Consider the following 13,384-nt stretch of genomic DNA (forward strand, 5'->3'; position numbering starts at 1 on the left):
ATCATATTAATTTCAAATTTGACAACAGGGACTTACTGTATTTTTATCTGTTCGAAAACAAAAGAAAATCTAAAATTTGAGTGTGAATAAAAATATGAAACTTTCACATAATAAAAAAAAATTGGGATACTGTTGGGTGTTTATAAAAATATAGCTCGCAACATTTCAATCAGAATCAACAAATGTAATTGCTGAAGAGGAATGAGTTCATTCAAACATGTATTGGTTGAAAGTGCCATTCACTGGTGTAACCACATGAGCAATATGTCTTCAGGCTGGCTTATTTTATATCATTTATTCAGTCTTTGTACACCACTTAAAGTATGTGGCACATTTTTATGCAACATTTATCACCACAGAGTGTGTAGTTTAATTCCCTACATTCTGTAAGAAATCATATTACATTAAATAAATACGTATGTGTAATAGCAACAGTAACTTCTTTGTTAATGATCTAGACTCAATTTATTTTCAGACTCTTGCATGTAGCAATACATACATTTGGATTATTCTTTCCAGTGGAAATTTCAGCTTCACTGGCCGTTTTTTTCCATTTATAAAGGTTAAATTAGTGATTCAGTCAGACAATAGAGTGCATAGTGTTCTGCAAAGATACTTGAAACGCACAAGAACTCCCTACAAAACTCATATTGCCACAGAGTCAACGTGTGTACACTGGTAGGTCTTGTACCTGGTCATATGAGGACTATTTAAGATATATCATTTCAAAAACATTCTTATTTTCCAATATTGTTCAATCAAACTTGAATGACTTTTGATGATGTCACAGTGCACTAGGAGGCAGGGAAAACAATATTAACCAATATTATCATGTTTCAGCTCCCCCTCCCACCACCCCCACCTATCCTAGAGAAAAAAACTCTCAGCTAGAAGAAAATTGCATTTGTGGTTTCCAATTCACACTGAGATCTAATAACATAGCAAGAAAGCAAGCGATACAGCTATATTATCAATAAAGATCCAACAGGTTAATAAAGTTACTCTTGGTAACAAACCTCTTTAGAGTAGAGCTGTTTTTGCCACATTTTTACTCACAGACTGACAAACATTTCTCTAGCATGGATGTAAAAGTCATTGAGTGAAACCCCTCTCTTTTTATCAAGAGACCCTCCACCTCATTTGAATGGAATTCAGACCCAAAACTAAGCCTTCAAATTTATTAGTACCATACATACACATACAGCCACACGCAAAAACTTTGAACACCATCCCCCCCAAAATATATTTTGTTGATTTTATTGAAGTGAGAATAAGTTAACACATCCTCTCCAGAGAACTAAAAAAATCTGCAAATTTTACAGAACATATTATATTCTTTTTAGATTTAATTTCGATATTTTAAATGATGTGCCTTAATTTTTGCACTGGTCACATTTTCTGCTCAAGTTGTTGTTAAAATGTACTCTGTTGTCTGTGCTCTCATTTTCATTTAGAAATATCAACACACCCTGGAAACATGGAACTTGACTGGGGTGCCCAAACCTTCGCACAAATATATATTTATAAAGCTTTTCTGGCAAAATATTAACCATTTATTTCTAGACATGCAACTGAATATATATATATATATATATATATATATATATATATATATATATATATATATATAGATAGATAGATAGATAGATAGATAGATAGATAAATTTTTAAAATTAATGTCAAACGTATGGAAATACATCACACTTTTTGGTTACATTTAATATATGGAAATACATTTCCTTTGAATATGTTTTTTTTGCGTTGGGGAAGTTTTTGCAGTTTTAACTCCGTTCTAGATTGCTCTAGATTGGCTTATGCGGATTTCTCTAATTCTGGTAGAACTTCACCATTAAATCATTTGAATTGTTGGAATAGAAATTTCAGCGCAGTTATGTTTACCCAGTGAGGTAAAAAAAAGGTTCTGTTTTGCACGCGCGCAAAAGGCTTTTCCAAGTGGCGATCAAAACAAACATTGAAAATGTTTTTAGATCGATTTCGTTTATTTTCACAGTAAACCACAGCTAACATGCCTGTATTGTAGCCCATCACATCGATAACGTGCCAATCAATACGTACAATTTATAACGAACCAAATGCAATGATGTTCCAAAACGCCCTTTTTGGACACGTTCATTTTTGTCATCAGTAGAGTTTTTTTTTCCCTCTGAATCAAATTCTGATTTTTGCCATTTTTGTCATCAGATCAGCTCCATTCGTTACAATAATCAGACAGGTGTAAACAATGCTGTACACACTCATGGCAAGAGCTCCTACTCACCTCCCACCATGTTTCAGATCAGTAGGGCTGGGCAGACGGGGTGGGGGTGGGGGGCGGAGTGGTTGTTTTGGACGAAAAACAAAAAAGCTTCTCCAGGAAGAGTGATTTGCTCTGCAACAGCCAAAAATTCCTCCTGTTCTCCTCTCTTACGAGAGTCTTCATTGTTAGAATACATTTTTACACGCACTGCTGATGTTTAAATGAGTTCAACAACAGCTTCTTCAGCAGCCCCGACCTTCGTTTAGGTCCTATATAACACTTGTGCGCTAAAAAAGAGGAGCCTCATTAGTTCTGTAACTCAAGGTCATTAGACTCCGCCAATCTCCGCAGCTGGAGGCCAGACCTTATTAAAGCCAAAGAGAGGAGCTAATTCTGCCTCGATTTTAGGAGGTTTCAACTCTGAGAATGGTGAATGATTAAAGCCGCGTCAGTCCTGCTAATGTTCTGCCTCTCTGCGCTTTTCATAGCGGGTTATTAAAATTAGGACCTCGGGTTTTGGAGCATTTGCTTACAATGGGATGAAATGCTTCTGTGCAGAGAGACCGATTTCCTGTTTTGTTTGGTCCTAAATGCTGTATTTTCGGGTGGTAGCTCAAGGAAATGTGAACGCTGTGAAATTTTCTCCTTTAATTCGAAGTGCCATCAAAAAATGGAGCGTAATAAAACTCTGCGGCTTATTTTGTTAGACAAACTGGGGGAAAATATGTACAAAAAGGTTTATCTTTAAAACTTCAAGCTAAAAAAAATGACTTCGTGTGGTTGCAAGTACTTAAACTACACACTTAAAAAAGACGGTTCTACAAAAAAGAGTTTTGTATAGCACCAAAAAGGGTTCCTTTATTACAGGCTTTGGTACTATATAGAACCCCTTTGGTGCTATTTAGAACCCTTCTTTAGTAAAAAAAAAAAAACAATGATTCTATATATACCATGAACTCTTTGCTTGACTAAATGGTTCTTTGCATCATGAAAGAGTTCTTCGGATTGATGGAAAATGTTCATGAATGTTCTATAGACAGTTCTATATACAACCTTTTTTTAAAGGGTTCTATATAGCACCCAAAAGCGTTCTTCTATTGTTACAAGCTCGACACCTTAACAATATAAGAACCTTTTGGGTGCTATATAGAACCCTTTTCAAAAGGATTTACAGCACATTCTCTATCAGTCTGAAGAACCATTTAACCCTGCAAAGAACTATTTAATCATGCAAAGGGTTCTTTGAGTGTTCATAGTTCTATATAGAACCATTTTCTTTACTAAAAAACTTTTGAAGAACAATCTTTTTTAGAGGGTAGTTTTATTCAATTCGAATTAATATTAAAATTAAACAGCGCAAATCAAATTTACGTTTTACATCAGTTCGAGCTTCAAAAACACTTAAATCAACTTCTTAAATGAGTAGAATAACTTAGAGCAACAGGAAAAATGTAGATAATTTTACATCCTACGATCAAACCATGCACGCCTCATTTCTCCTGCTTGTTTATTAACCACATCCAAGTGTTCCCCCTTATAAAAAAAAGATCCACTAATTCTTCACTTCAGCAGCTAAAAATGTGATTTTTTTGTCTTTGCTGTTACGTTAAACTAGAGTTCAAACGCAGTTCTGTAATTTAGACCAATAAAAAGTCTCAATGAATCACAACTTCAGTGGTTTCAATTTTTTAATTGAACATAAAACTCATGTTAGTTCAACATTCAGGCTCAGTATTAAGATTGAATCCATCGTCCTGTGAAGTTCAGGTGTTAAAGTGCGCTGCGGTCTTACCTGCGCTCGGGCGCCGCGCTGAGATCACCGAGAAAGGCTTAAACTCTGTATCATTATTCTCCGTTCAGCCCATCAGCTCTGAGCTGCACCGCTGCTTTATTCTGATTTAATCCGATTCCCCCCAAAAAATAAATCTCCCGGCGTTCCTCGCAGCGCCTCGCCTCCATTAGCATCATCTCCATCCTTAAAGGACAGTAATTGCGGGAGGAAGGAAGGCAGGCGCTGAAGAAAAGGGCCGCTCAAGTGGGCTGGCTGGACCTTTCACCCCATCAGGGGAAGGTAGCTGCACTCTGCACACATCCACACCTGGCTGCTCTCTCCACCTCCACACACTCTGCACAGAGGACCGCACAAAGAGGAATGAGAAGTAATGAGAAGAATTCAGACAAAATCGATCAATCAAACGATCTAATGGAGCGCAGTAAGCGCGCAGAAGGAAGCGGCTTTACAGAACAGAGCAGTGCTTAATAATAATAATAATAATAATAATAATAATAATAATAATAGAGATGAATAACATTTTCTTTCTTTTTTTCTAAAAAATGACATCACCTTTAAAAAAAGGAGGTTCTTTAAAGGATCTTTTATAAAGACAATGGTCATATATAGAACCATGTTAGCTCAACAAACCATTTGAGTTAACTGGTTCTTCACAATGATGGGGATACGGTTGTATATGTTCTTTTAAAAAATGTTTTTTAAAAATGGTCCCATATAGCACTAAAATGTCAAGATGTTATCGGTTATCGAGAACTCCTTGTGCCAAGAGTGATTATAAACATGCACGTGTGTGTGTGTGTGTGTGCGCGTATATATATATATATATATATATATATATATATATATATATATAAATATATATATATATATGCACAATCAAATTAATGAATGAATGAATAAATAAAACTTTACAAAGCAATAGAAATCAAGTGATGCTTTGTAAACTTTTATTTATTCATTCATTAATTTGATTGTATGTATATATATATATATATATATATATATATATATATATACTTGATTACTATTGCTTTGAAAACTTTTATTTATTCATTTATTTATTACTTCATTTATTCAGTCATTCATATTTAAATTATTTTTTTTCTGTGTTGCCTAAACTTACTGCTCTGTTTTCACCCATTTTTTTGCCATGCTCAGAGAGAGAAGGAGAGGGAGAGATTTGGGCATTTGGGCTTTCTACTGTTTAAATTTTTTTAATTAAACGCTTGGCTGCCCATTGCTGCACCTCTGCAGACTTCTAATGGTCCAGTCTTAGCTCACAGACAGAACTGCATACGCCTAAACTCACTGTGCCGACGTCCCCAGTCCTGTCTCACAGTTACAGATTTTAGGCCTGCTCCTGTTTCACCTCGCTATCCAGTAGCTTCTGTTTTAAAGCTGGTTGATAGTTTGTTAGAATTGCTTTAACACTAAACGCTGTTCATTATGCTACGGTGTGATGAAGTGTGCTTTATATATATATATATATATATATATATATATATATATATATATATATATATATATATATTGTATCAAAGCTTGATAGAAAATGGAATGGAATTGTTAGGAAAGCAGGCACACTCATCTGTCTGTGCTGTTCTTAAATTGCCTAATTAGTATGTTAATTTGTGTAATTAATATGTTAATCAATAAGCTGACCCTAAGATGACCACAACCGTCTGAGCACAATACAGTCTGCCTAGAAGGACATCCTTAGATTGCTTTATTATTATTATTATTATTATGTTTAACAGACGTATGGAATAACAAACGATGGTGATGGAAAATGCTGCAAAGTATCTGTCGCTCTCAAAGCTGTGGTCAAGCTCCAAGAAAGACCAGCCGTGGTAGTACAACTACATACATAACACATTTTCACAACAATGGGAATATAAAGAAAAGGCTTTTTACCTGGAATATACACAACGCGTCTCCTCAGAGATCCAACACAGCTATGAAACAGAGCCAGGAAAACAAATTAGAGGAACCAGAGGAACTGATCGTTCTTTAGAGCTCAGTGGTGTCAGAGGAGATATCAGTGAGGACGGCTTTCTCCTCGTCTTCTGCTGCTCCTCGCTGACTGCCGCGCTGTCCGAGCTCAGCTGAGTTTTGTGGCCAGGCCATGCCCTCTGACTTCATGCTCCGTCAGGTTAAGATGCTCCCCGATTAGCATGTGGAGAACCTGCACTGCTGGCTGGGCTTAGAAACACTGTAACCTCGTGTTCGTTCAGGCACCCGTGCTCTTCTACAGGGGCAGCATTTCATTGTTATTGACTTGTTTATTTATTTTCCACTACAAGGGTTCTTCGAGGGTTCTTCAGTAAAGGCCATGGCTATATGGAACCATGACAAAGAACCATTTGTGTGTTTAAATGATGGTTCTATGAAGCACCCAAAGGGTTTTAAAATGAAGGTGCTAAAAAGGGTTTCTTACTTAATGCCAAAAAGGAACCACCCCTGGCCCCCAAAAGAACCTTTCAGTGGATGGTTCATTGTAAATGTATGAATTGGTACTGGAACCTTTTCATTCTGAGAAGATTCACTCACAAGACCCTTTCAAATATGGTTCTTTAGAGGTTCTTCTATGACATCAAAACTACATTTTAAGAGCGTATGTAGCAGCTCTGTTCGCAGAGTTTAGGTTAAAAACGAAACAAAATGAATTTGCACATTTTGTGTTCTCATTACTTTTCTTCTTTGGTAAAAAAACCACCTCGATTAGTCCCATCAATCCTCCCCAATCTGTCTCGATTACTACTAGACTTTCAATGAACTAAATATTTCTGAGGGTGTTTAAAAATGACAGTGAAACAACAAAACGATCTAAATTTTTGAATCGGCAAAAGTAAAAACTGAAAAAATTAAAAAGGGAAGGTAGGTCATCTTAAATGTACACTGGAACCGGTTTTGCTGTGTTCACACTGTGTTTGCTTCGTTTATATACTCTACCTGGACAAAACTATGCTCATCGTACACTCTGGGAAATAAAGGTACTAAGCCGTCACTGTGGTGGTACCTTTAGTCGGGGAACATAATTGTATCATAATCAATTGAAACGATATTTTCTAAGTTGTACTGACTCCACACACCCCGTCTCGTCTCCGGGCTTTTTATTTTATTGTTCTGCTTTAAAACATTAGGTTATCAAAACATATAAATATATACTTTTCCACTGGAAAAGCTTATTTAAGGTACACAGAAGGACCTTAAAACCACTGTCGTACCTTTGAGGGAATATTTACACTGTTTGTACCTTGATGAATAAAAAATGTACCTGAACAGAACCTTTATTTCTAACAGTTTACTGCAAAATCTTGCCTAATTATTTAAAATCTAATGCCCTCATTTCTGTGATCTTTTAAATTGGCACCATCAACGGTGGAAATTTAAACTACTAAAGGCGTGCTTTGTTTAGTCCATTTGAATGGACCGATGAAGCCCAGGTGAGTTTTCCAGTCATCCTGCTCCATTAGTTAATCAACATAAAAGTGACCCCACTCTGATGTTCAAAACAGGACCCCCGAAATATTGCACCTTAACCCATCTTGGTTGGTATGTAACATTTTTTTCTCAATTATGTTGGTGTAAAGAAAAAAAAAACCCTCTGAATGGTCATTGTTGGCTTCGCGTGGGGCTCGTGGCTCCGCCTCCTGTTTGTCGTAAACTCCCCGCTTTTGCGCGAGGCTCCAATGGAGCTGAGATAAGAGCGTCCGAGCTCGCCTCCCTCTCCACGGCGCTCCTGCATCTCCGAGCGCTCCTCACGCACCGGCTACTGAGGGGGGCAAAAGCGCACCATGTCCCTGAGCCCCAAGCACTCGACCCCCTTCTCGGTCACAGACATCCTGAGCCCCATCGAGGAGACCTTCAAGAAGTTCGCCGGCATGGAGAGCGCGTACCGGCCGGCGCAGCACGCGTGCCAGGCTGCCATGCAGCAGCAGCACGGTCCCGCGGCCACCTCCTACCACATGGCACCCGCGGTGGCTCAGTTCCCGCACGCGGCGGTGGGGGGCTACTGCAACGGCACCATCGGCAACGTGGGCGAGCTGCCGTCCTACCAGGAGAGCGTGCGCAACGGAGCCGCGGCCACGGCGTGGTACGGAGCCAACCCGGAGCCACGGTACCCCACCAGTGAGTTTAGCTTGCACTGCTTTAACACGGGGCGAGTGAAGGGTCAAAGCGGGGTTAAACGCTTTTAATGCACACTAAGATACATACAAGTGTACTTTAAGACCACTTAGACATTCAGAAAGAATGTTAGGAAAATTAAGTGCTGTAAAAATTGTTTGATTGGGTGTTTTGGTCAAATTGGATTGACAATTTCCTGCAAATTTAGACACGTATGTTTTTAAAGGTGGAGCTTATTTTTTGTTACTTGTTTTAAGATGATGGGAAACACTGTTTGCATACTTTTATTGTTATTATTATTATTATTATTATTATTATTATTATTATAGCGCGTATTCTGATAAATTGTAAGGAAAACGTTTGTCTATTTTTTTTTAAATACGGACAAATTTTAAGGGGAAAAAGGATTAATAGGGAGTCTGATTTTTATTAAGTTTTATCTATTTATTTGGTTTTTTGTTTGCTTGATTGTTTTTCAGATTGCATAATTTGTACCAACATAATTCTAAAACAAATAAGTAAATAATAACAAAGCCAAAAATTATTTTTCTATTAACTTTGTTAAAATACTATTTTCATCAATGCACAATAATAATAGTGGCACAGAACAAAATAATAATAATAATAATAATAACAACAACAACAATAATAATAATGCTTATTTAGATAGATAGATAGATAGATAGATAGATAGATAGATAGATAGATAGATAGATAGATAATGCTTATTTTAAAATAAATAAAGGGCATGACAACTCACAGACCCATTTGCATTTTAATTCGTTCTTCTCTATAATGGAGAGACTACACAGTTTTTAAAAGAACAGTTCTGTATATATATATATATACACCAAAAAGGGTTCTACTGTTCCGTTTCTGGTACTGATCAGAACCCTATTTTGCCGAGTGCAGGTTTGTGTTGAGCTCATCCTTCTGCGCGCTCTCTCTCTCTCTAGTTTCCAGGTTCATGGGCTCCTCGGCGGGGATGACCGTGGGCGCGCTGGCGGGGATGGACACCAAAACCGTGGTCAGTCTGCACGGGGCGCCGCGACGGAAACGGCGCGTGCTTTTCTCCCAGGCGCAGGTGTACGAGCTCGAGCGCAGGTTCAAGCAGCAGCGCTACCTGTCGGCACCCGAGCGCGAGCACCTGGCCAGCATGATCCACCTGACGCCCAACCAGGTGAAGATCTGGTTCCAGAACCACAGATACAAGATGAAGCGGCAGGCAAAGGACAAAGCAGCGCAGCAGCAGCAGGACGGCGGCTCCCACTGCGCCCAACAGCAACAGCAGCAGCAGCAGCAGCAGCAGCAGCACTCGCCCAGAAGGGTGGCAGTGCCAGTGCTGGTCAAGGATGGAAAGCCGTGCCAGAATGGCACCAACGCGCCCACCATGGCCCACCAGGGACAAAACATGTCCGGGGCAGTGATGGGGGCGGTAGGGGGTCAGCAACAGCCCCCGGCGGTGGACACATTGGGGTCTGCTGATGACCTGGAGGAGATGACCACCCCCAGCCCGCCTGCCCTCCACATGACCGGACTGCCGCAGACGGACGCCGCGCTGGCCGAGTACACGGCCAACATGGTCAGCTCCAACCTGCTGTATGGCAGGACGTGGTAGGGATGCTTTCAGGGACGCTTTCAGGGACATTCTGGAGTTGTTTTTTTTTTTTGTTGTTGTCTTTGGCGATGAACAGAATTTTGTTGCGCGATGTGGAAAAAACGCCCTCAAAAGACTCGGAGAAAAAAAATGAAACTTGTTAATTGACGACTGAAAGAAGCGCTGCCGTGTAAATGTGTGGATTCTATTGGGTTTCGTTCTGATCATCAAATTGTGACTGATTTATATGAAAATAAAGAGAGAGTTTTTGGGGTGGAGTTCCGGACAGAGCTGTTTTCTCACCGCCCCGTTTCTCCTCCTAAAAGGTCTTAAGTAAGAGGACTTTTAGATTTAACAGAAGATGGAAATGTAGGCTGCATATCTAACACTGGACACGCTGTTCGATTAAGTCTCTTTTTTGTAAGTTAAAAATTGGATGCTGCACAGCATGACGATTCAGTTTAACAATAAAAACACTCGACGTGGAAAATCTGCGGCTTTTTCATACAGAAACGCAAAAACGTTTTTTTTTTACTGAAAATTGTGTTAATTTTTATCTCGTGTGAACAGAAAAATAATTAGGTTGCCGCAGCATTTTAATTATAAACTGCATTAAGTTTCACATAACAAATGCTGCAATGACAAAAACTCAAAGCCAAATTTAAATTTCTTTTCCCGCCATTTTTCTTAACTTCATGGGTTTTCATTTGAGGTCCTCTCAGGTCACTTTTTCCCTCCAGCAATAAAGTAAATTAGCACCAAAATGTCCCAGTTTTGTTGATAAACGTAGTCTGGCTTAACAATATCTGAGCCACGTTCAGAGAAAGAGTTTTGAAATCTTAAATATAAGTTGTTTTGGATTTTTTGAAACCGGTTTCTTTTCCACAACATCATTTTATTTCCCTCACCAGCTTCAGTTCACCCAAACACAAATTTACTAGTTATGTAAAAAAAAAAAAATCTTGCATTTTTTTTAGTAAACATACTTGAACTGCACTGCTGCACCAGGTTTGCTCATTTATACCTCAGTTTGTGCTCCAGTTATATTTCAAATATCAGCTGAACTTGCATGTGAAGAATCCTGACTGGCACATAGAACCCCTAAACCAAGTTTTGGCCGCCACATTAACAGATTAAGATTTTTGGTGCACCATAAGATGAACTGTAAAAAATGCTCCTAGATCTGTTAGCAAATCCAGAAAAGCAAATTTACAAGACAAAAACCTGTTCAGTTAATAAACCTGCAAAATTTACAGAAATTAAAGGATTTCCCCACTTCTGAATTTAAATAGAGACCACTGTTCTCTGAACTAATTAATCCATTCTCATTTAAACAGTAAGCCTTTTAAATCATAGATCTACATTTATAATTGTCCATTAGGATGAGCTTATGAATATTCAACTCAACATGAAACCAAAGTAAATGCCTGTGAGGATGATTTGTATCACACAACATGAACTTTGCTTCCCCAATGATTAAATGAGACGCTTCAGACGAGCTGCAGAAAAGCAGCTCAGGTCAGGGTGGGAATCTAAAAGAAAAGTTTGGAAATATTCATCTTCCCAATATATACATTCAAAAACCACATCACGCTCAAGATGGTCTTTGTCTCACTTGTATTTCATAAGATTTACAGGCCTTCTTGCTTAAAAAAAAATGACCATACATGACGTACATAAGAACGTGTTTTCCGTTAGTAAAACAAGAACTTTTGTATTTTTACAAATTAACAAAAAACAAAAAACAACAACGTCCCTGCTACAGGCTAGGGATTCAGCTCCAGTTGTAGCGTCTTGTCGGTGGAGGCAGGCCATAGCCTCTCCCAGAGTTGTACCCCTTGAATAAAACACAAGAAAGCAAGGTGAGAACTAAAGATCAGAAAGGACAACAAATAAAAGGCAGTACTAAATAAATCTATTTGCAAATGATACGACTGTTACAATATGTGCTTAAATTCACTATGGATTAAACTATATACAGATAATGAACAGAAATGTACATTGCACAACAATTAAAGCAGCGAGTGGAGGATTTAAGCAGGCAGCGTAATCACCTCCTGTGGTCTGCGGTCGTCTCTGCGAGGAGGATGCTGGTGGTAGCTGCCTTGTCCTCCACGACCCCTCTGTACGTTATGCTGGTAGGCAGAGCCTTGTGCCTGCATTGCCCGGTCCCAACCATGGCCACCCTGACCACCACGCTGAGGCCTGAAGAAAAGAGACAAAAGCTCAAACAACTGAAGAGTACATCACAGAATCGATGCATACATAACCAGTTCAACAACTGAAAACATTACACATTTTTTACAAACAGTTTAAATCACATTTCTATTCAGTTGCAGTTCATGTTGACACACTGGCATATAGCTTTGAGCCAAAGTCTTAGGAAGCCACAAAAACTGTTTAAAATAATTTCTCTTAGAAGTGAGCGCAATTTTCCCAGTTTAAAAAAAAAAAAGATCCTAACATTACAACAAATACAAATAGTGTAATGATCTAAATAAAATAAACACACTACAGTTAATATCCTGGTTACAAAATGGGTTTGGTTCCTGCACTCCAGCCATAGAGTGCATGGATTTGTTAAATTACATCAGCAGCACCTGATTCGATTTAATGAAGATTTATTTTTAATAAATAAATAAATACATAAATACATAAATACATACACACACACACACACACACACACACACACTCTAATATTATATTATATATATATATAAAAAACACAATATAAATCATTTTAGATATATTTTTTTATATGTTACATATACTTTTTTGTTATATATGTTTTTGTACAACTGCAACAAGACGTATTACTTTGAAAATCTCATTCATGTGAAGCTAGCTGCAATTTCTACAGTTTAAACATGTCCATGAATTGGAATCTGCAGATATGCACATGAAAATATCAGATATCAGCATTGGTCCAAAATTCCCTCATTCCTGACAGAAATGGTTAAGCTAATACAGTCACATACATAAATCTCAATAAATCTCAATGTATGGTTTATTTGCATTTATACTAAACCTAGTGTTTAACAAAGAACAAGTTATCCCTATAAGCAGCTTGCATATTTTTTCAGATGGCTTTAGACTTTCACACAGTACTGTATTTTCAGTTCGCAAGTCAAACTGCACAACCCCCCCTTTCTATAAGTGCATTTATACTTTGCCTTTTAAAGTAAATACAGTGAGGCCGAGGGATGTAAAGGAACAAAAAAGATGCAAATCCTAACATGAGATCTAAAATGAGTACAAACAATCAGCAGTGTTCAGGTGCTCCACGGCTGAGACTGTGCAACTCTTTCACTTACTAAGCCTGATCAGGGACAAGACCCTCAGCAGGCCGGTCTTAAAGAGACGGTGGGGACCCCAGCAGCATTACTAACGATTGGTGGATAATGTTAAGAATTAAAAGAATTAAATGCAGCATTCCAATATTTTAAACGGCTAATGTCAAAATGTTAAAAAGGAACATTAACAATCTCGAAACACTTCGTACCAATGCACATTCACAACAGTTGGACCCATCGTGCTTAGTACAAAGTGAAGATGGCGACGACACTGCTTTGTATAGTCAATGTGGACCCCACTTCACACAACCCCCT

General features: G+C 38.3%; 2 protein-coding genes across 2 annotated transcripts in view; one reads left to right on the forward strand and one right to left on the reverse strand.

The window, feature by feature from the left end:
• The first annotated feature begins 7,840 nt into the window (after positions 1 to 7,840).
• On the forward strand, positions 7,841 to 9,795 carry nkx2.4b (NK2 homeobox 4b). Its single transcript, XM_036582710.1, has 2 exons — positions 7,841 to 8,180; positions 9,134 to 9,795. Exons 1-2 carry the CDS (start codon positions 7,847 to 7,849, stop codon positions 9,793 to 9,795), a joined length of 996 nt encoding a protein of 331 aa, XP_036438603.1. The 5' UTR covers positions 7,841 to 7,846.
• Positions 9,796 to 11,374: 1,579 nt separating this feature from the next.
• xrn2 (5'-3' exoribonuclease 2) overlaps positions 11,375 to 13,384 on the reverse strand; it is a 34,966-nt gene continuing 32,956 nt past the window's right edge. Inside the window, exons 30-31 of the mRNA XM_036582159.1 lie at positions 11,829 to 11,979; positions 11,375 to 11,611 (exon numbers count right to left, since the gene is read on the reverse strand). Coding sequence (XP_036438052.1) covers positions 11,549 to 11,611; positions 11,829 to 11,979 — 214 coding nt within the window. The 3' untranslated portion in view covers positions 11,375 to 11,548. The remainder of the gene's footprint in view (positions 11,612 to 11,828; positions 11,980 to 13,384) is intronic.

The sequence above is a fragment of the Colossoma macropomum genome, unplaced genomic scaffold (assembly GCF_904425465.1).
Source record: "Colossoma macropomum unplaced genomic scaffold, Colossoma_macropomum, whole genome shotgun sequence".
Lineage (NCBI taxonomy): Eukaryota > Metazoa > Chordata > Actinopteri > Characiformes > Serrasalmidae > Colossoma > Colossoma macropomum.

Excerpts from the sequence above, each read along its gene's own strand:
- nkx2.4b (XM_036582710.1), top strand. The coding sequence starts at position 7,847 with ATGTCCCTGAGCCCCAAGCACTCGACCCCCTTCTCGGTCACAGACATC. Across the intron at positions 8,181-9,133 it reads GGAGCCACGGTACCCCACCA|TTTCCAGGTTCATGGGCTCC; the intron begins GTGAGTTTAGCT and ends CTCTCTCTCTAG.